The sequence below is a fragment of the Benincasa hispida genome, chromosome 4 (assembly GCF_027475165.1).
Source record: "Benincasa hispida cultivar pf3 chromosome 4, pf3_genome.v1.1, whole genome shotgun sequence".
In the NCBI taxonomy this organism is placed as follows: Eukaryota; Viridiplantae; Streptophyta; class Magnoliopsida; order Cucurbitales; family Cucurbitaceae; genus Benincasa; species Benincasa hispida.
The window spans coordinates 29609048-29632567 of NC_143481.1; the positions used below are offsets into that span (position 1 = coordinate 29609048).

Genomic DNA, 23520 nt, shown 5'->3' on the forward strand with positions numbered 1-23520 from the left:
GAAAACTTAGGTAAAGAGTAGATAAAAAATACAAGATAGTTAGAAGTGAAAGAGGTGTTTATAGACTTAATTTTCAAAAACTAAACTGAAAATTAAATGGTTACCAAACTCCTAATAAACCACACATACAAACATAACTCAGATTTTCTTAAAAGTTGAAAGTTAAAACCCTCACAATAAACAGAAAGAAAAAGTAACATCCTTGCAACTAAATGAATCGAAATGGTTCAATCCTATCCTTCAGTAGTTGGTTCAGTATAGTCTCAATAATAATCCACAGGACAAGATCGATCAATTCAATTAGTTTAGCCAAAAACCAAATTCAAACCCATATATGGTGTAAGCATATATTTCATTTGAAAGAAAAATATTTCCTAGAAAAACTGTCCTCTTTAAAAAACGACTGCTATGCTAGAACAGAAAGAACACAAATTCCCAATAGTACATTATGGACAATTGGGAACTACAATCAATCAGCACAGTAAGTTTATTATGCTAGAATTTGTGTTCGTCGAATTATCATGAAACAAAACCAAATTTACTTGAGATATAAAATCAATTACGAGAAAGATGATTTGACAGAAAATTACAAAGTAGGGTTGCAATATATAACCCTGAATGTCTGTTGAAACTAAGATGAATTGATCATGTCCAAAAGAATTTTGATTCAACATGTGAAATTTTACCTTTGGATTGCACCACATATTTTCAAGATGAGAGTATTATTTCAGATTTCTTCAAGCGCAAGGCAACGAGGCAGATCTAGAGAAAGGACTTTAGAGATGGAGGACTGCCATTGATTTGGTCAAGCAGGAAGAAGCATCCATTTCGTGAGTTACACGAGTTCTCGAAATGTGATTCCAGTCTGACACTGCATTGGAGATGTCGCACACTGTCAAAAAGTCCAGTACCTGGCCGAAGATTTTGAACATTTCAATTCCAAATATAAGGTTTCTATCAGCAACAAATGCAGCATTCCAGTCCATTGGAGCATCAGGATGCACTGACACCTCCGTCCAGGCAAGGTACGTGAGATCTAACTCCCACAGTTTCCTCACAGCCTTGTTTCTCTGCCCTATTTGTCCATCCCCTTCACACCATGAGACGGAAAGCATGAACAGCCGACCATTAGAGGATACGAGTTTGGGGTAGTACTCATGAACACGAGGTGGGAATGGAGATGTTTGTATTCCAATCCAAAAGCCTCTTTCGATGTCATAACCTGCAAGTCTGTCTGTTTCAGAATAAACATAGAAGATCCCATTGCAGACAACCCCAGAACATATAATACCGAAATCCACAGGGAGCCTCTGAATTTCTGTCCATTTATTTGATGAGGAATCATAAATCTCTCCTGAATCTATCGGCTCATCCCAAGATCCTAGACCCCCTATAGCAATAATCACAAACCTACGATGTCCTTTTCCACGGGACTGATCACTCTTTTGTCGAATAAACTTATATGACTTCCTATTAGACAACATTGAAACATCATTGTCTTCCACAGGATTTCTGACTTGACGTCTTAGCGAGAGCCTGTGAGGATCCTCATAAACATCCAATGAACCACCAGCACGTGATCTCAAATAACGTCTCTCTTGCCGATTATGATGGCTCTGAACTACTGAAAACTCTGAGTTGACCTCAGAAGTTCCTAATATAGGCATTGATCTGGCATACTTCATTGACGCAACTTTGCGCCAAGATTTAGTTAAAGGACTAAACACTAAGACCCCTTTATGTGTTCTGAAGGAGCTCTTATCTACTTTCCCAAAGTTGGTCAAGCTAGAACATCCACCAACGATATATATATCATCCTGGATACTGGCTATAGAGAACATAAATCTTCCCTTGAGAATATCAGCATCTATTCTATGCCATTGCTTTAGAGATACATCCAGTGCATGTATCTCGCCAGAGCAATAGCCCTCTTTAACTGCACCAAATAAAAATATCCATGGAGTCTGATATAGACATTCCCGTCTCATTTGTAAAAACCGACGAGTGCTAGTCAAATATCTCCACTTTTTGCATACAAGGCGAGCATTCATAAGACTCGTAATGGGAAGCCTCATCAAGCACATTTCCAGAATGTCATCAGGAAGAAAAATATGAACGTCATTGTTCCTTGTAGAGTCCCGAAGTTCAGAATGCTTTGGGCTTTGTTTCTTACGAAATCTTTCCTTTACACCATATGAGAAGCAATCCACACCATTTTCTTCAGTACCAAATAATGTTTTGTATCCCTTACCTTCCTCACTGGCACTGGATCTTCTTCTACTACCTGGATCACCAATTTCCTCACCAGTGTCAGCACCAACTTTACAACCTCCACCTCTACCATACAATGTAAGACATCTCAAAGATATTCCCCTTGAAATATCCTCTTCCTCAGCAACACCTTTGTTATTCTTCCTCCTCAATTTCTGGCTCATGCTTCTCATGAGCCGTTTTGACATGCTCAAAACCTCAAAATCTTGATGAAGGTATTCCAATTCAGCTTGTGTATCGAATAACATTCCTTGTCCAAATCTTTGCAGTAAAAGTCACTCTTCCCATGACCATATGAACCATAGTTCAAAACTCATCCTTCAGCACACTTCATTTTTCTATCTAAGATGTGAACTCTAAGGACTGACCAGTCAGTCTCACAAGAAAAACCACATAGCCGCGCACCAACAGTACAATACTATTTGTTTACGCACTTGAAGCACCTGTACAATAAACCACACTTGCTAAATAAGAGAAGAAAGGCGAAAAAATTGATTACCAACTCCCTAACTTTCAAACAGTCATGTATTGCTGGTTTAAGAACTTGCACCCGCATTCACAGACATCATCCAAAAACAGAATCACGAATTCCCTTGTTACGATTATTCACTCAACCTCACAACACAGAGTTTGGATAATTAATGCGATGAAATTCAAAACAGCAGCAACTACGATCTACAAAGACATAAAAATCAACACAACAAAATCTGGACATAATTACCAACAACTAGTCAATCATTTCAAAGATTCTAATCCCGAAGGAAAAAAAAAAGGCACACTCCAGATCCACAACATTCAGTGACTACAACACATTAAATCCATCTGAAAAAAAAAAAAGAAAAAAAGAGAATCAAGATTCAAAGCCCTGGAAAACAACAACAACGCCAACACAATAGTAGCAAAACGAGAATTTCATAAAGAATAACAAAGTTTTACACCACAGGCAAGATTAAAAAGAAAAGAAAAAGAAAGAAAGAAACAAAAAAAGAAAAGGGGAAACTTACATTAGGAGAAGAGGAATCCAGGAAGCGAAGGAAAGAGAAAGTGAGAAATGCAAAGAAATGAAGGTGTAACAATGGAGGAATTTTGGGTTTGGTGAGAGCTCTGTAAAAATTTAGTAAAGGCGAGGAAGAAGGAAAGCATTTGATCTTCCTAAAGAAAGCCTAAAGAAGACGAGGCCCTCCATCATCATCATCACCACCTTCATCTCTCCTAAATTCTATTGTTCTTCTCGGTTATGATCCTCTACGGCCACTTTACTCTGCTACTGGATTTCTATCCGTTGGATTCGATCTGATCGTTAACCTGCTTCGTGGGACCCCACTGGGAAATAAATTCAAAGAAGAAAGAAAAAAACAAAAGCGTTTTACTTTCTTTTTTTTCTTTTTTTCTTTTTCTTTCTTTTTTTCTTTTTCTTTAAATTCTATTTCCGTTTATTTTGATTCTGCAAAGCTTTTATTTTTTTAATTCTTCCGTTTTTGAGAAAAAAACGTCTATCCATCTATTTTTAAAACATCTATTTTATTCGATAGATTGAAAAAAGAAACGACAACAAAATAAATGCTTATTATTGTTTCATAGTCTTTTATAGTACATTTTCTTAAATATTTAGGTTCAATTCGGTAAGTTTGATTCATCAATTTGACCGTCTCCATCATTTAGTCACCGTTTTCTTACTGAAATTTTGATTTTTGATGGTTTAAAGTTAAATGGAAAATTTTCAAAAATAGAAAAATAAGATAAATTATTTATACAGAATCACGGATAAAAACAGATAGAAATCTTTCATTAATAGATGCTGATAAAAGTCTATCAAGTGTCTATCAGTATTTTGTTATTTTTTTTTGTAAATAGTTATGGTTTGACATTTTTACTATCTAAGAAAATTTTCCTAAAACTAAGTCTATTAAGTCTATTTTCATTTTTTTTTTAAATAAAAGAGTTGAATTTTTAGCTAAATTTTAAAAAAATTTGAAAAATATTGATAGAAAGCCGATAACAAAACAAAAAATCTAGAAGTGAAAATGATATGTTTATAGACTTAATTTTCAAAACTTAAAAATATCATATGGTTAGGTTAGGAGCATGATTAAGATCGACCAATGGTAAGTTTTCGTTTCTATCTACATGGCATCAAACTAGCTATGATGGTAAGGCTAACATCCACCCTTATGAAAATGAAATTAACTAAAAAAACTAGTGTGGATTTTAGAAATGGGGAAACAACATTTTGAAGCTAAAACCAAAATGTTGTGGGTGATATTCAAAGTAAATGCAAAAATGATGGAATCATGAAGAAAATTGTTTGCCAAAATAAATAAATATTTAAAAATGCTATGTAGTTTATAAAATGAATACATACTTAATAACATGTCTTCTAAAAATGGAAAGAATATGTACTAGGTCTCTTATATTCTGTTGAAGAAAGTCCCGATTTATCGAGATTATCTAGTTATCAAAGGGTTTTTTTTTAATGTTTTTTTCTCATTGTTTAGTCTTTATTTACTATACATATATATATATATATATATACAAAATTTTACAAATATAAAAAATATCAAACTATTTACAAAAATAGTGAAAGTACACGGATAGATATTCTATCAGTAATAGACTTTCTATCACTAATAGATACTTGACTTCTATCAACTTCTATCAATCTCTATTGAAGAAGATTAAAATTTTGCTGTTTTGTATAAATATTTTTCCTATTTTTTTATTTTGGAAAATTCTTCCCCATCACACATATATATATATATATAGTAGTAGTGAGTTAACCAAAATTCAAAAAAGAAACAAGTTCCTTTGAGAGGAAAAGTTCAAAATTTTACTAAATTCTAAGAATACACTTCCTAATATCTCGATTACTTTTTCTTTTTCAAATTCGCTTAATTGTTATTTTGAATTTCTAGTAACTCATTAAAAAAATCTACCAAGTGTAGCTTATTGTAAACAAATCTTAATTTTGACTAATAGAAAATTATATATATTTTGAATTTTGGCTAAAACATAAAAGGATTAAATAGAAACATTTTAGAGACTAATTTAAAACTCAACACTAAATTATATATATTTAGTCTAAAAAACAACCGCTTTTGGTTTTTATGATAACTCCACCATCTAATACTTATTATCTAATACTTCTTTGAGTTAACCTTATGTAGCTTGCATAGACATACATTCAAAGACAAATTTAAAATTGAAATGAAATAAACTACAAATTTATTAGATTTAAATGGGGTTTTTTGAGGAATAAAAAAACATAATAACTAAGTACAGAGGGAAAAAAAGCGAGCAGCAAAATTGAATTTTGTTATATGAATAAAAAACACATAAAATCATATAATTACTAAATTTTACAGGAAAATATCTGAGTCCAATGAATTCAGGTTAACAAACTTACTTACTTTAGTACCTAAGTTTGGAGAGTAATTATCTCGCAAGATAGAACAAATTACTTCTCCTATGAAAGTAGCACAACATCTACAAGATCAACGAATTATAATTTGTGGGGTCTAACGAAACTTCAAAAAAATTTGAAATAGAGAGAATTGTTATGGAAGAAAAATGCTTCATTGAAAAGTGAAAAAAATCAGGTAGATACCATATTTTGTATGACTTATTTTTTTATTTTAGTTTAATTTATTCATCCACTTTTATCATTTTCTATTATTTCCAAGACTTCATAAAATAGAAAGAAAACAAAAGAAAATAAAGTTTGAAGTTGGTTTTTAAAAGAAACGAAGTTTTTAATTAACCTGTTAAAAATAGATCGATTATATTTAGTTTCTTGTTGCTAGTCTTTAGGGTTGCTATTTTTTGTGCTAGTCTTATGCTATTTGTTTTGGGTGATTAGTTTATTATTTATGGTGTACTTTATATCACTTCTTCTCTTTTACTAGTTCTCTCCATTTTTTCTAGCAGTGATATCAGAGCCCAGTTGTGACATTTTTTTTTTCTTAGCTATTAAGCCAATTCTCATTCCTTTATCTTCTACATTAGCTAGCAAGCATAGATAATGGCCTCAGACAACTATGTGCAACTAACAATTCCCTGCTTTGACAGTCATTATGATCATTGGAGCATGTTGATGGGAAATTTCTTACGATCCAAAGAGTACTGGACCATTGTTGAAGCAGAAGTGAACAAACTAGCTGCTGGAGTTGTCTTGTCAAAAGCTAACCAAAAGAAGCTAGAGGAACGAACATTGGAGGATCTCAAGGTAAAGAATTATTTATTCCAAGCCATTGATCGTGCCACCTTGGAGAGCATTTTGCAAAAAGATACATGCAAGCAAATTTGGGACTCCATGAAGAAAAAGTATCAAGACACAACGAGGGTGAAAAGACAGTAGCTCCAAGCTCTTCACAAAGAGTTCGAGATTCTTAAAATGAAGCAAGGTGAGTCCATGGATAGGTATTTCTCACGCCTTGGCTATAGCAAACAAGATGTGTATCCATGGAGAGAAGATTGAAGATGTAGCTGTGATTGAGAAGATTCTTCGGTCGATGGATTCTAAATTTGCATATGTGGTTTGTTCAATTGAGTAATCAAAAGATATTGATACATTATCAATTAATGAATTACAAAGTTCTTTACTTGTGCATGAACAGAGAATGACGTCAAATACAGGTCCAACCGAAGAACAAGCTCTGAAAACTTTAACTCATGGTGAAAACTTTGCAGGGAAAGGATCAAATAGAAGACTGGTCGAGGTCGTGGAAGGTGGCAAGGAAGAGGACGAGGTGGTGGACATGATCCATACAAGCAAACATCCAACAACAACTCGAGACTTGATAAATCTAACATTCAATGTTATCGTTGCCATAAGTTTGGTCATTACAAGTCTGAATGCACAACAAACTTCAACCATGAAAAAGGAGAGCAATCCAATTTTATAGAGGAAAAGGAGCAAGAAACTCTATTGATGACGTGCCACCACAATGAGGAGCTTGGAACTAACATATGGTATATAGACACTGGTTGCAACAATCATATGTGTAGTAACAAGTCTCTCTTTTCTCATTTGGATGAAAGTTATCATTCTACTGTGACATTTTGTGATAATTCTAAAGTAAATGTTGTGGGTAAAGGAAATATTCAAATTAAGACCAAAAAAGACAATATTGAAACCATATCAAATGTATTTTATATTCCTGATTTGAGAAGCAATTTACTGAGTGTTGGACAGCTACAAGAGAAGGGTTATGTCACAACTATCAAAGAAGGTGCCTGTGAGATATATGATCCAAGAAGAGGATTGATAGCTTGTGTTGAAATAGCCTCGATCAAGTTGTTCCCACTCAAACTAGAAGGTTTGGAGCTATGTTTCAAGACTAATGTAGATCAAGACCCCACATGACTTTGGCATTTGCGATATGCCCACTTGAATTTTAAAGGTTTGCAAGTTCTTTCTAAAAAACAAATGGTGGTTGGCCTTCCCCAAAATTTTCCTCCTACAAAAGTATGTGAAGATTGTGTTGTTGGCAAACAACATCGTGAGAGCTTTCCAAAAGGCAAAGCATGGAGAGCACGTAAATCCCCTAGAGTTGATTCTCTGACATATGTGGCCCATTAAACCCAATATCAAATGGGAAGAAAAAATATTTCATTTCTTTCATTGACGATTTTTCCAGAAAAACTTGGGTTTATTTCTTGCAGGAAAAGTCTGAAACATTCTCAATTTTCAAGAGCTTTAAAGTGGTAGTTGAAAATGAAATTGGGAGAAAAATCAAACTCTTCGAACGGATCGTGGATGAGAATACATGTCACAAGAATTTGTAAATTTTTGTGCTCAGCATGGAATTCGGCACTAGTTGACAGCAACCTACACACCTCAAAAAAATGGTGTTGCCGAAAGAAAAAATCGTACTATCCTCAACATGGTTCGAAGTATGATTACAAATGGGAGAGTTCCAAAGAAATTCTGGCCAGAAGTAGTAAATTGGGGTGTTCATGTTTTGAATCGAAGTCTGACTTTTTCGGTGAAAAACATGACTCCTCAAAAAGCTTAGGATGGGCGTAAACCATCAGTTGATCACTTTAAAGTATTCGGCTGTATTGCATATGCACACATTCCTGACGAGAAGAGAAGGAAGCTAGATGACAAAGGTAAAAAATGTGTCTTTCTTGGCATTAGTGAACAATCAAAGGCTTACAAACTGTTCAATCCAATCACAGGTAAAATTGTAATTAGCCGAGATATTATATTTGATGAACTAAACACTTGGAATTGGACAAAAGATACTCTAGAGCAATAAATAGTACATGTGAATTTTGAAGACAGTGATGAATCTTTGACACCTCAACTTGAAAATCTAGTACAACAATCAGTTGAGCTTGAGGCTACTGAGTCTCAAACAGGATGTGCAAGTTCTTCAAGATCACAATGAGTTAGAAGGAGACCAACGTGGATGGAAGATTATGAGGTTAGTGGTGATCTTTCTGATGAGGAATTTGTCCATTATGCTTTATTATCAGAATGTGATCCATTAATTTTTGAAGAAGATGTCAAAGATATAAAATGGAAGAAGGCCATGGATGAAGAGATTAAGTCGATTGAGAAAAACAACACTTGGGAGCTATTAGAACTTCTTAGAGGGAAAAAATCCATTAGTGTTAAATGGGTTTACAAGACGAAGCTGAATAAAGATGGCCAAGTAGACAAATATAAGGCTCGTCTTGTTGCAAAGAGGTATAAGCAACAAATTGGCATTGACTACAATGAAGTTTTCGCTCCGGTTGCAAGACATGATACGATTCAAATGTGTTAGCATTGGCAACACAAAGCAATTGGAAAATTCTTCAAATGGACGTGATATCAGCCTTTTTGCATGGCAACTTGAATGAAGAAGTTTACATAGATCAACCCACTGGATATGTTCAACAGAGTAATGCAAGAAAGGTATATTGCTTGAAGAAGGCTTTGTATAGATTGAAGCAAGCTCCTAGGGCTTGGTACAGTCGAATTGAGGTTAACTTTATTAAAGTTGGATTTGAAAAATGTCCATATGAACATACTCTCTTTATTAAATTCCAACATCCAAACAAGATTTTGATAGTATGTTTGTATGTAGATGATTTGATTTACACATGAAATGACTCGATTATGTTTAAAGAATTCAAACAGTCCATGATGGCAGAGTTTGAAACGACAGATCTAGGGCTGATGCATTATTTTCTCAGCATTGAGGTAATACAATCAGTAGCGAGAATTTTCATCAATCAGAAGAAATATGCACCGGAGATCTTGGACAGATTTCAAATGGAGAATTGCAACTTAGCCACAACTCCAGTTGAACCCAATTTGAAGCTCACAAAGGACCATGAAGGAAATAAGGTCAACAGTACTCTCTATAAGCAAATGGTTGGAAGCTTGATGTACTTAATAGCTACAAGGCCTGATATTATGTATGTTGTAAGTTTAATTAGCAAGTTTATGGAATCTCCAACTGAGCTTCATCTCCTTGCTGCCAAAAGAATCTTATGTTACTTAAAAGGGACTCCTGGTCTTGGCATACTTTATCAAAAAAGAGAAAAACTAAACCTTGTTGGTTTTAGCAATAGTGATTATGCAAGAGATTTAAATGATGGAAAGAGTACTTCAGGGTATGTTTTCATGCTTGGTTCAAAAGCTATCTCATGGTTTTCCAAGAAACAACCAATTTTCACATTATCTACCAATGAAGCTGAACTTGTAGTAGCAACATCATGTGCATGTCAAGCCATTTGGTTGAGGAACATTCTTGAGAATTGCATTATAGGCAAGAAGAAGCATCTATCATTCATTGTGATAACACATCAACAATCAAGCTCTCAAGGAATCCTGTCTTGCATGGACGAAGCAAACACATCGATGTAAGATACCATTACTTGAGGGATCTTACAAATGATGGAATTATCAATCTAAGGTTGAAGATCAAATGGCAGATATTTTAACCAAGCCTCTCAAATTAGCAATATTTGTGAAGCTTCTAAGCTTACTTGGGATGGTTTCCTCTGCTACTTTAAATTAAATACTAAATTGCATAGTTTTAGTTTAAGGAAGGGTGTTAAAAATAGAATTGATTATACTTAGTTTCTTGTTGCTAGTCTTTAGGGTTGCTATTCTTTGTGCTAGTCTTGTGCTATTTGTTTTGGATGGTTAGTTTGTTATTTATGATGTACTTTAAGCCTGCCTAATTGGAATGAAATTCAGGTACTAGAGTTTTATATCACTTCCTCTCTTTTACTAGTTGTCTCCATTTTTTTCTATCATAACCAATATTGATTTTACCAAAACTCTCCTAATTTTTCTACATTTTCTCTTCCTCTCCATTTTTTTCTATCATAACCAATATTGATTTTACCAAAACTCTCCTAATTTTTCTACATTTTCTCTTCCTACTCTCTCATATCTCATGGATTATTTCCCCCTTCTCTATTTCTCTCATTCCCAATTTCTCTCATACTCCTTATTCTCTTCACTCTCTCACGTTCTCCTCCCACAATCTTCTTCCTCTTACGTTTTTTCTAGAGATGTCCAAAAAATCTATGGGTCGGAGTCCCGCGGGGACCCGTCCCGTGAATCCTCGAATATATGGGGAATGGTGGAGAGAATGGGGAATTTTTTTTCCGTTTGCAATTTGGGACCGAGGACGAGGAATATATTCCCCGACCCTACCCCATGTCACCGTCCCGCCTCGACTTCTATATATATCTATATATTATAGATTTCGTTAGGATAATTATGAAGGTTTTAATTATTTAAGTTTAAGAGTTTATTACTTTAATTCCTTAGATGCTCTAATATTTAAGATAGGATGTTCTAATTGTTGAATTTTAATTTATAAAAATTATGAGAATTTAGTATTTTAATTATATCTTTTTAAATTAAACGTGTATTATTGTTTTTATTACCAAAATTGATAATATTTTATTTAAATGAAAGTTGTATTGGATATGTTTAAGAAATTGTTAAAAATATATATTTAATTGAAATAAAAAAAATTCTTAGAAAAAAATGACGGCAGGAAAATTCTCCCCGTGGAGAATCCGATCACTACGAAATTCCTGGGGAGAATCCCCACCCGAATCCCCATTCCCACCCTGGCTCTTGGACATCTCTAGTTTTTCCTATCTTCTTCACCATTCCTTATTTTTTATTTTCACCCTATAACTATCTCTTTTATTTCTCTCCCACACTCATGGAATTAAGAAGGGAGATCAACATTATGTCAAGATAAAGTAATTAAGATCTATTTTTCATTTTTCTCTCAAATTTTACTATACTGTATAAATCCTACGAATACTAAAGATTTCAAAGGAGAGAGAAATAATAAAGATTTATACTATCACGGTCTTCAAGTCATGATAAGCTTTGACGTCTCCCTACATGGTAAATTGCCTGGGGAACTTACATACAAATTGGTGTGCCAAATTTTATTTTCTTTAATTTATATCGATCTGTTAGCTAATTGTATGTTTTTTCTCTCTTCTTTCAAATTAAATATTAAATAAGTTGATAAATATTATTTCATGCTTTCTCACCTGAAGATTATATGTTTACCGTGAGTCGATTTACTCTTTTTCTAATTCTTGTATTTTCTTGGATATGCCACAATCTTAATCTTAATTATAATTATTATTTAACTTAGATTTGATTTGAATATCAAGTACTATATCATAAATTAGTTATTGTCAATTAGTAATTTTGTATATATATATTTATATAAATCTTAAATCTACTTTAATCTCATAAGTCCAGAATTTCAACAAAAAAAAATCTAAAAATAAATTATTCACAGCAAATATTTCCTAAATAGTTGTGTCTATTCTTCAATTTGGTTAATTATGAAAGATGCATCCATTCATGAAAGAATACCTAACAATTCTCTCCATTTCAAAATTTGTTGAAGTTTTGATAGAACCTACAAAGTAAAGCTCGTTGATCTTGAGGACATGGTGTTATTTCCATAGGAAAGATAACATGTTCTATCTTGGGAGACAATTACTCTTTAAACTTAGGCACCAGAATGAGTAAATTTATCTTAAGGAGACATCGTGAATTTGTTGGGCTAAGATATTTTCTTGCATATGAAGTTTAGTAATTTTATAGTTTCATATATTTCTAATTCATATAACAAAATGTGAGGTCAGTAGGTGCACCAAAATATCTCAATTAGGTTGACAAAATTTTTAGCATCCTTATCATACCCAAATCCTAAAGATTTCATTCCATATAAACATCAGTACAAAGTGGCTAGCTCAACAGATCAATATAGATAAAGGAAGGGCTAAAGTCAAGCCCTCGATAGAAAGCAAGACAAAGAATCAAAGCAGATATATTACATAAGAACTGCTAAATTAAGAGACATAGTAGTTGAATTGTAATTGAAGAAGAGCTTAGATCGATGAGACCAATAACCAGTCAGATTTCAAATATTTCCCCAAATTTGCATGTAGTTATTTGTTGTTTTTGAAAGCATGGTTATTTCTTTCAAATCAGAGACGATGAAACGGGGACATAGTTAAAATAATCTATTAGAAAGCTTAAGAATACTTCAAATAAATTTTGAACACCAAAAACATTATTGAAGCATTTTGCACATGTTGAATGTATAGTAATCATAATCAATGAGTTTTAAGTGTGTATGTGTACATTGGCGGATAAAAACCCATTTAATACACATTTCAGTTGCCTTATCTTTGTTTTGTTTATTTGCACTCATATCCTTTATTTTGTAATTCATAAAAGTTTCACTCCACTAGGAGAAGTAGATAAAAGTAAATGAAAAAATATTCATTCCCTTTTCCAACTTTTTACCCTCTTCTGTATTAAGAGGAGGTTAATTGATCAATTGTTAAGAAAGTAGTATCTTAAACCATTCAAATTCTACGGCTGTAACTGACTTAGTTTAAGACCACGAATTAATTTACGGTCCCAAAGACTGAATAATTTAGTTTGACCTATTAAGAAAGAAGAAAAGCATAGTAAACTTAGATTTTGCCCAAAAAAAAAAAAAAATAATAGTTTTGAGCAAAGGTCACAAGAGTTCAATTTGTTAGAAAGCTATCATGGTAGTTTCTATATACATACAAAATACAGGGTGACGAGCTTCAATCATTTATTGAAGAATTTCAAGTTATATTCTCATTCAAATTTCTTGTAGTGGAATCAAAACAGAATAAACTTGAAAAGTGGAGTAGGCCAATGGCCAAACCACTACATAATGGTGCGATTTCTCTTTCTTTTTCTCTATAAAATTTCATGTGATTGATGTTAAACATAAAACAATATTCAAACCAATCTATAAAGACGCTTAATTTTTTTTTCTTGCACCTATTATGAATACGAGATTGGTTGATCTTTTCCCTATTATTTTGTATAGAATCTTCCTTAATCAAGTTTTGCAATAGAAAGGGAGTAAAAGAGGTGGTTTTCTCATTGGCATGCCATATCTTATTTGTAAGTCGGAAAATTCCGAAGTAAGAATTGAAGAAATTAATTTCAATGTAAAATCACTCTACGAGAACTAGATAAGAAATTATTGATCATAAAGAGTAGTAAATAAATTCATATAAGATGCCAAAGTGACACCGAACCAAAGGGTTTTATTACCACAAATTCAATTCTAGAATCTTAGAAGGATTATTCGAATTAAAGGGAGTGTTTAATAAAAGTCATATGTTCATCATGATGCATTATTAATATACCAAGCTATTTTATATACTCATGAAGTTATTTTCTATTGTCGAGTGAAATATTATTGGACCTAAATCGTTATCAACTTAGTTATTCTATAAACTTCAATGCAAACTCAAATTTGTTTGATAAAATGGTGGGAAATATTTTTTTAGTTTTTACCTGGATTTGTTTAGAATGTGGGACTAAAATAGATAATCAGTTATTGACCATATTAATTAGTGGATTGAAAATGGAAGAGGACTTTGAACTATAACTATTTTTAAAAACACATACCTAAATATAGATATAAACACTTTAGGAATATGACTTTGTTCTATAAATAGGAATGGTATTATTTTTTACACAATTTTAGAACCAAAGAAAGAAAACAGTGAGGGCTTTGATTTCCCTAGCTGGAAGGTTATTGTCATAAGAGTTTAAGGTGTTTCTTGAGATCTTGCTTTTAGAACATGAGTCGTAAAGAGCCTATTTGGTAACGTTTTTCTTTTGTTTCTCATTTCTCATTTTTTGCTTCCTATTTCTTGTTTTTCATTTTTTATACTCTAATATATAAAATAGAATTGCGTTTGGTAACAATTACCGAACGCTTCTATTTCTAAAACATTGAAAACAAGAAATAGGAAAGCAAGAAACAAGAAACAAAATAGGAAGCAAGAAACAAGAAACAAAATAGGAAGCAAAAAACAAGAAACGAAAAAGGAAGCAAGAAACAAGAAACGTTATCGTACCATAATTATTGATACTCGCAGAATCAATATAGATTTTGGTATAACATTCATTTTCACAAACTTCTTTAGTTTTCTTATGGTCATTATCTTTGATCTGACCCACTATTTTGATTAGTGATTAATGTTTTAGATTGATTGTTCACAAGGTTGCACTTCAAACCTTGCTTGAGCTCTAAGAAATGGGTGGCGGTGGCGGTGGCGGTGCACAGAGTAGGGAGTTAGATCAAACTCCGACATGGGCCGTTGCCGCTGTTTGTGCAGTCATCATTCTTATTTCCATCATATTGGAAAAGGTTCTTCACATGGTTGGAGAGGTATAGCTTTTTTCCTTTATAATAATGTATCGCATTTGGAATAGTTGATAAGATGATCAAGTTCTGTTAGTAATACAAATTGGATCATATATACCAAGTATAAATAATATGTTCGCATGTCTAAATATGTTAATAAACTAATGATTTAATAATAAATCAACTTTTTATAATGTTCTTAAAAAATATGAATATTATTGAACGAAATTTATAGAATGATATTATTGAGAATTTCAATCACATTAGGAGTAAAATTGATAATTTATATTCTTTTTTTTAAAAAAAAAAAAAAAGTAACATTTTGCACATTTAGTCTTGCTATTTTTCTATACCTTTTGTGTTAGTTATATTAGGTATATCTAAATATATTTTTTAAGTGATTGTTTCTTCTAATATGTAACAGCTATTTCAAAAAAGGAAAAAGAAAGCACTGTTTGAAGCGCTTGAGAAAGTTAAAGGCGGTAAAATTACCTTATTTTTTCTTAATTTTACATACATATACATACAATCAATATAACATATGATAATTATCACTTTATTCTTATTATATACAATTTTGTTGAATAAAAGTAATAATTAATGATTATTAAAAAAGTCGAATATGTAAAATTTTAATCCAATCGATCTATCACTTAAGAGGTAAATGAGACAAACACATTGTAGTAGCCTTATTATATTCAATAACTTTTTTGGAACTTTGAATTCTCGTATTACTTAATAATTTTTTTCCTTCTTTGTTTGAGTATTAAAGTTCACATTATGACCAAACACAAACCTCCATTTACTATTCTTCTTCATCTTCTTCTTCTTCTTTTTTTGACAGAGCTTATGGTTTTAGGATTCATTTCTTTGCTCTTAACATTCGGACAAAATTATATTGCTAAAGTTTGCATACCCTCAAAGTATGCAAATACTATGTTACCATGCCCTTATAGAGGGGCTTCACCTAAAAGCTCCCACTCCCACGGCATCGAGCCCAAAGATGCAGATGAAGAGACTTTGGATCACCATCGTAGGCTTCTTTGGTACGAGCATCGACGTTTGGCTGGCAGTGGTCCCGTAGAAGGTTGCAAACCAGTAAGTTATGCTTCTATGGGTAATGGATTTGAACCTATAACCTTTTGGTCGAGAATATATATCTTAGTAAGTTAAGCTATGTTTAAGTTCATGTTTAGATCGGAAAATAACATCACATACTCTTTCTGTTAACATCAAAGTGTACATTCATTTGTTTTAATTATGACATTAGAGAATCAAAATTCAAAACTATAAATTGACACAATGTGACTCTAAAGTGAACTAACTTTAAGTAATCAATGGTTACAAAATTTCTCACAAATTTTGTATTTTGGTTCATTGTAGGGGTATACACAACTTATATCTCTAAATGGTTTGCATCAAATACATATCTTCATCTTCTTTCTAGCTGTCCTCCATGTTGTATTTAGCGGCATAACGATGACTCTTGGAAGATTGAAAGTAAGTACGTACGTATGTAATTTTGGGTTCTTGTACTTTAAAATGTTTTCAGCAGATGGATATATGAGCTTTAAGTCTTGTATTTATTTAATTACTCTACTATCTACTTTAAATTAGTGTTAATAAGTTTTTTAAATAATGAAAGATAGGGTAAGTTTGTTTGACTATTCAGATTTTGTTTTATGTTTTCAAATTTATCAAGTCCAACAAATATAAATTTTTTAAACAATGAAAGTTTAGGGTTGGTTTGTTTGGCAATCCAAATTTTGTTTTATGTTTAAGATTCACCAAGTCAAACAAATAATAATTATATAGTTTTTTTTAATATAAAACATTAATATTTAATAGTCAACCTAATATTTAATAGGTAAATATAACTAATTTGATGGTTTATAAAATAGAGTATCAAACACATTTAAAACATTATTTAAATTAGAATTCAATTTATGAATCTACTTTCAAACACATATTTGGAAACAACTTTATTTTCAAATTTATGTTTTTAGATTTCTAGAAAGTTTATTTAAAATTTTAGTGAGGACTAAATAGATACAAATTTGATTAACTATAGTAATTAACTAACTTAACTTATATAGTAATTAGTTGTAATTACTTTTAAATTGTAGTTTTTGTAATATTTTTTTCTTCTCTCTTAAGATTCGTGGATGGAAGGTATGGGAAAGACAGACAGAACAAGAACATGATGCCATGAACGGTATAGTAAGAAGATGAGGGTTAATTCATGGTTTTCTTGTAATTAATCCCAACTATGCACTACAATTTTGTCATTTTCTTTTCTCTCTTCAGATCCTACAAGGTTCAGACTTACTCACGAGACATCGTTTGTAAGAGATCACAGCAGTTTCTGGACCAAAACACCCCTCTCCTTTTACTTTGTAAGAACTTATCACTTTTTTTTAATTATTATTTTAGAAATAATTACAAATATAGCAATCGGGTTCAAAATATTTGTAAATATAACCCAATAAAAAAATTACGGATATATAAAAATTTGAATTTTACTTTCGAAATATATTAGTGATAGATAGTAGGCATCTACTAGTGAATCTATAAGTGATAGACCATGAGTTTATTAGTGATAGAGTCTATCACGAATAGATTTTGTTGTATTTATAATTATTTAAAAATATTATTGTATATTTAATTATTATTCCTAAAAATCCTACTCAATGCAAATATCCTTTAATTTATGATCCTTCAACTAGGAGTCTATAGAGGAATTTCGGAAAGAGATTGGAATATAATATGCATAGAATAATACTAAAAAAACTACGGTATTTAAGGGAGTTTTTTGATATTTTTAGGTCAAAGTTTTTACCAATTGAGTTATGTTCAAATTTGTTAATCGAAAAATCGAGAGAAAGTTTTATATTTAGATTGGTTAATTTTATGAGTTTTATTCTTTCCATTTTAATATGATACTCAGATTTATTTTTCAGGTATGCTTCTGGAGGCAATTCTTCAGGTCCGTTAGTCGGGCAGATTACTTGTCCCTCAGACATGGTTTTGTCACTGTGAGTACTTGATAATTACCACTTTTACAGTTGAAACTTTTACATTCACAACATAATTGAAACTTTTTAAAGTTTTTAAAATCAAATACATACAATGTGAATTAATTTTACAATTTCATCAATTTCATCACATTTTTTTAACCATTACTACACATTATAGGTTCATTTAGCCCCTGGGAGTAAATTTGACTTTCAGAAGTACATCAAAAGGTCATTAGAAGATGACTTTAAGGTGGTTGTGGGAATCAGGTAAAAAAATTTACGTCCCGTTTTGTATTTTTTGTTTTTAATTTTTGAAATTAAGTATATTTTCTCACATTTTTTATAATGATTTGTAACTTTTTTAAGTTGACAAATTAATAACCAAATTTTAAAACACAAAGAAAAGTTTTTAAAAATTACTTTTCTTAATTTTTAAAGTTTAGCTTGGTTTTTGAAAATATGGATAAGAAAGCAAGAAATTTAGAGGTGGAATGTGTGTTTTTCGTAGGTTTAATTTTAAAAAACAAAAAACAAAAAATTAAGGCGCCATTTGATAACCATTCGATTTTTAGTTTTTGTTTTTGAAAATTAAGCTTATTTCATCCACATTTCTTACAATGATTTGCATCTTTCTTAAGTACAATTATTGAATTCTTAGCTAAATTCCAAAAATAAAGACAACTTTTTGAAAGCTACTTTTTTTAGTTCTCAAAATTTGACTTGGTTGTTTAAACCATTGATAAAAAATAGATAACAAAAGAAGAAATTTGGATGTGAAAGTAGTGTTCATAGGTTTAATTTTAAAAAACAAAAATAAAAAGATAAAATGATTATCAAACAGGACCTAAATAGGAATTTAAGAGTTTGAATTTGTGTAGAGTTAGAAATTCAAAAGCTAAGTCTAACAATAATGCCTTTGTATTTGTATCATTTTGTGTATTGGCATGCAGTCCTCTACTATGGGCATCAATGGTGCTTTTTCTGCTTCTCAATGTTAGTGGTTAGTATACCTTTAAGTTCTTTTCCTTGTGGAACATGGTTTATTTTTATTTTTATCAAACATTTAAAAATATATTATGTTTTTCAAATGATATATATTGATATTGATATTGACATCATTTATTTTTCAGGGTGGCAGGTTATGTTTTGGTTGTCCATATTCCCACTAGTGGTAACAACTGATCATAATATTCATCATCTTTTTATTGGTTTAACATCACTCTCGTTTTTTATTTTTTGGTTCATATTCTAATGATATAAAATTTGTTTTTGAAAGGTGATCTTAGCCGTTGGAACAAAGCTGCAAGGAATTATAACGCAAATGGCTCTTGAAATCAAGGAAAGGCATGCAGTGGTTCAAGGGATTCCCCTCGTCCAAGTCTCTGATAGACACTTCTGGTTCAGTTGGCCGGTTTTGGTTCTTTATCTCATCCATTATGTCCTCTTCCAGGTATATTATATTAATATATTTTTCCCCTTCTCATCCCTCCATTATTTATACTCCATCATTATGGGCTAACTTAGTAGTAAATAGATATAACCCTCGTCCAATCACTAATATGTTGATATTATACATACATGAAGTCGGTTTATCATTTTAAGAATCTAAACAACCTTAAATGTCGAATGATCAAAATATGATTTAAACCTAGATTTAAAAGTCATACTTCTATTTTCTTTTGTTCTTGTCACATTTTTTTATAAAAAAGGTATTTTAGTCATTACCATTACTTTTCTTAATAAAAATTTTCAATAGAAATTTGATGTTGGTACATCGTCTTTTGTTTAGTTGTTTATATGACACGTTTTGAAGTTGTATATAGTAGGGCTAACGTATTTCTTTTAGTATAACAATTGGGAGTATGAGGATTCGAGTCATACAATTCATGATTACTAACACATTCAGATGTCGTCATTAATAATTAAGACCAGAGAATTTATACGCATAACATTTTGTAGTTTTGTTAAGCTAAAATACTGTAGCTTATTTCTTATTTTTCATCATGTTAATGCTATTATAAACTTGGTATACTATTTCCTTTATGATATAATATGTAATTCACTTAAATTATGAAAAGATATATATTGTTTTTCTTTTTGGTATGCTATTATATTATTTTCATATTCGGTAAAAAAAAAAAAAGTGACTGATCAATTTTTAATTGACAGAATGCATTTGAGATTACATATTTCTTTTGGATATGGGTAAGAAGAACAAACTCCACTGTTGTTTTTTTCTTTTTTTAATTCCAAATATTAGAGTTTATTTTTCAGAAAATAGATTTTTTTTAATGTGTGTATATATATATATATATTCTAATTGTATTCATAGTTTTGTTGTGCTACAGTATGAATTTGGGTTGAGATCATGCTTTCACGACAATTTTGATCTTATTATTGTCAGAGTTGCCCTTGGGTAAGTAATTTATAAATACTATTTAGTATATATATAAAGATTAATGAAATAGAGCAACTTCAATAGTTATTTTTTAAATAAAAAAAATCATAATAACTTTATATTAGCATTTCTTTTCAAAATAATTTAAAATTTCTAAACATTTTTTTTAGATATTTTTAAAATTAAAATTCAACATTTTCTTAAAAAAAATCTTGGTAACTATTCTTTGTTTTGATAACTATTTAAACCTTGTAAAAAAATCTATTTATGCACCCATTTTCTTTGTGTAATTAAACTTTTCATTTTGATACAAACTTATTAAAATCTTAGCCTTATCTTTTTTTTTTTTTTTTCTAAACAAAAAAAAACTATTATTATTATTATTATTATTATTGGAATGCTTATTTTTTCCCTAGGCTAATTGACATTATATACATGTGTTTTTGCCAAAACAAAAAATGGCAATTTTGACAGGGTTGGAGTCCAGATTTTGTGCAGCTATATTACACTCCCATTATATGCTCTCGTCACTCAGGTATTTCTCACCGGCACTTTCTAAACTACTTTCAAATAATTTTTTTTTTTAATAGAGATGGATATCGGCATCTACCAGTCATAAAAATTGATAGAAGTCTATCACCGATAGACACTAATAGAAGTTTATCCGTGTCTATTAGTGTTTTCTTGTTGCTATTTCGGTAAATAGTTTGATATTTTTTCTATCTCGTGTTCTTAATTATTCTAAAATACATCTTTAGTTATTCAAAGTAATTTAATATTTAATTTTACACTTTTAATATAATTTACATATCATCATAATTGGTTTCAAATTATTGAAAGTATATTTCAAAGTGATTTTAACTATTTTAGGGTTTATTTGGATTGACTATGAAAAAATGGTTTTTTCCAAAAAAAAGTCATTTTTTTAATTCTTTTGATAGAAACTTTGAACGGTTTCAAAAGCTATTTTTAATGGTTACCAAACACTTCAATTTATTTCAAAATGACTTATTTTCAAAATTAAACACTTCAAAAGTTAAACCAAACATACCCTTAGAATTACTCTCAAACATGCTCTAATTCATTTTATCATTCCAAAAGCCATAATTCTACGTGTTTGATAATTTACCAACCTTGATGATACAATTTGGTTTTAATTTGCTTAGATGGGGTCAACAATGAAGAAATCCATATTTGATGAACAAACTTCAAAAGCATTGAAGCAATGGCATAGAAGTGCTTTGAAGAAAAAGAACGAAGGGGGAAAGCCTGATCCACCGCCGACGCGAACTTTAGGCGGCGGCAGTGGTGGAAGAAGCCCTCCCGAGTCACCGATGCAATCCTCCCATGAATTCCAACATCAATCGGTCCCTCAACCGTCACCAACCGACGTCGAAGCCTCCGCCGTCCCTTCAGCCGACATTATGGCCACCATTGATCTTCAGCAACAACAAAACTATGCTAATCGTGACTTGTTGAGTTGATAAAGGGGGAAAAAAAGTCTTTATTCTTTTGTGAAAATGTTATGAGCCAAGAAATTTATCACGAGGGATCTGGTTTGTATATTACATAAGAAATTGGAGGTCTCACCATTGAAAAGATTTGGCTGTTGTAATGCTTTTTTTTTTTTTTTTGTAAATCATTGTGAGCTCAAGTGGCTTGGCATGGCTCCCAATTTTTGTAATCTTTTGATATGTCCTTGTTCATATATCTCAACAATGAACCCTTTTCTCAATTTCGCTTTCTTTGTTATTTTTCAAATGTGGAACGTTTAAATTGGGGGTTACCTTCTACATTATATTAGTATTGAATCTAGTGATTTGTCTTTTTTATTATTATATACTAATTTCATTCTTTTTAGGTTGAATTATAAAATTAAGTCCAAAACTTTCGAGTTTGTGTATATTTGATCTCTAAGAGTGCGTTTGGCATATAAAATTAAGTTAAGTTGAGTTGGTAATAATTATCTGTATTGATAATAATTGTATGTATTTTGAGTTACAGAATTGATATGAGTTGGTAATAATTGTCTGTATTTGAGGTGTAGAGTTAAGTAGGAAATCTGTATTTGGAGTGCAACATTGAATTGTGTTGATTATGTATATCTAGTATAGTTTTTTGTCCTCTAAAAAACGTGATTTTAATGGGTTTTTTTGTTATTTTGTTTGTGTGTATTTTTTTTCTCAACTTTTTGGTTCCACCATTGAACGACACATATCCTTCCAAATTCGTAACAGTCATATGAGATGTAAATTCAATAAATAAAAATATATATTACAATTTTATACATGTAACTATTGCATTTAATGTAGACAAAATAATATTATTTATATAATCAATAACCCTACAACATAATTTTACGATCATGGAACGTAAGAATTGACCATGTAAAAAAAAAAAAAAAAAGAGTTGCTACCATAGGTATATCTATATGTTCACAAAAAAGAAGAAAAAATTAATATGATCAACAATGAGCCAATTTCATGAATACAAAAAAAATTATTGTCTTTTAAGATAGTTAAGCTAGCTAGTTCTACCAAGTAGATACAAACAATACATCTTCTTAGACTATGGCAGAATTATCAAAAAGCAGTCGATCCTTTAGATGCCTGTGAAAAGTAGGTCTATAAGCATGATCGCTATCATCCTCAGACAAACCATCAATATTAAATTACTATAAAAGATGACTATTAAAACCTATATACTAATAATTTCAATTTTGAATTTTAAAAAACCTTTTCCAACCAAGCTTTTTGTTTTTATTTTTTCTTTGAGTATATGATCAGTCGAGTTAGTAATTGGAGATGAAAGACGAAGTTGGCGGTTGGAGTTGGTTGCACAAGGTGATCATCGAAGTTGGTCACCATTGAAGTTGATCATTGGAAGTGGTCTTCGTCGGAGTTGGTCACTTAAGGTGAATGTCAGTGTTGGTCGTCAGAGATGGTTGTCACTGGAATTGATCATCGAACATGTTCTTCGCCAGAGTTGTGGAGCTCGAAGATGGTCGTGCGAAGGTGGTCGTCAAACTTGGTCGTGGGAATATGGCAGTGGTAGTCACTGGTGGTGGCTGACGAGTGAAGCCATTGAAAACATTAGAGGAAGGGAGAGTTGGGATGAGTTGGTAAAAATA

The 23520-nt window shown here is 31.3% G+C and overlaps 2 protein-coding genes and 1 pseudogene across 3 annotated transcripts; 2 read left to right on the top strand and 1 right to left on the bottom strand.

The window, feature by feature from the left end:
- Window positions 1-464: 464 nt before the first annotated feature.
- Window positions 465-3510, bottom strand: LOC120075879 (F-box/kelch-repeat protein At5g42350-like). Of its 2 annotated transcripts, XM_039029613.2 has the most exons (3): window positions 3276-3491; window positions 2993-3093; window positions 465-2714 (listed from the first exon to the last, which is right to left on the bottom strand). In XM_039029613.2, the coding sequence occupies exon 3, from the start codon at window positions 2517-2519 to the stop codon at window positions 777-779; it is 1743 nt and encodes a 580-aa protein (XP_038885541.2). In that variant the 5' UTR covers window positions 2520-2714; window positions 2993-3093; window positions 3276-3491; the 3' UTR covers window positions 465-776. The 2 variants fall into 2 exon arrangements, with proteins under 2 accessions (XP_038885541.2, XP_038885540.2); XM_039029612.2 differs by lacking the exon at window positions 2993-3093 and having other exon boundaries at window positions 3276-3510.
- A 5896-nt stretch (window positions 3511-9406) lies between these two features.
- LOC120076156 (secreted RxLR effector protein 161 pseudogene) lies at window positions 9407-10132 on the top strand (annotated as a pseudogene).
- A 4732-nt stretch (window positions 10133-14864) lies between these two features.
- LOC120076155 (MLO-like protein 9) lies at window positions 14865-21874 on the top strand. Its single transcript, XM_039029925.2, has 15 exons — window positions 14865-14999; window positions 15400-15457; window positions 15820-16073; window positions 16359-16475; window positions 17133-17190; window positions 17283-17371; window positions 17936-18010; window positions 18171-18259; window positions 18943-18992; window positions 19123-19163; window positions 19269-19442; window positions 20162-20197; window positions 20341-20408; window positions 20865-20925; window positions 21557-21874. The coding sequence occupies exons 1-15, from the start codon at window positions 14865-14867 to the stop codon at window positions 21872-21874; spliced, it is 1623 nt and encodes a 540-aa protein (XP_038885853.1).
- The last annotated feature ends 1646 nt before the right edge of the window (window positions 21875-23520 follow it).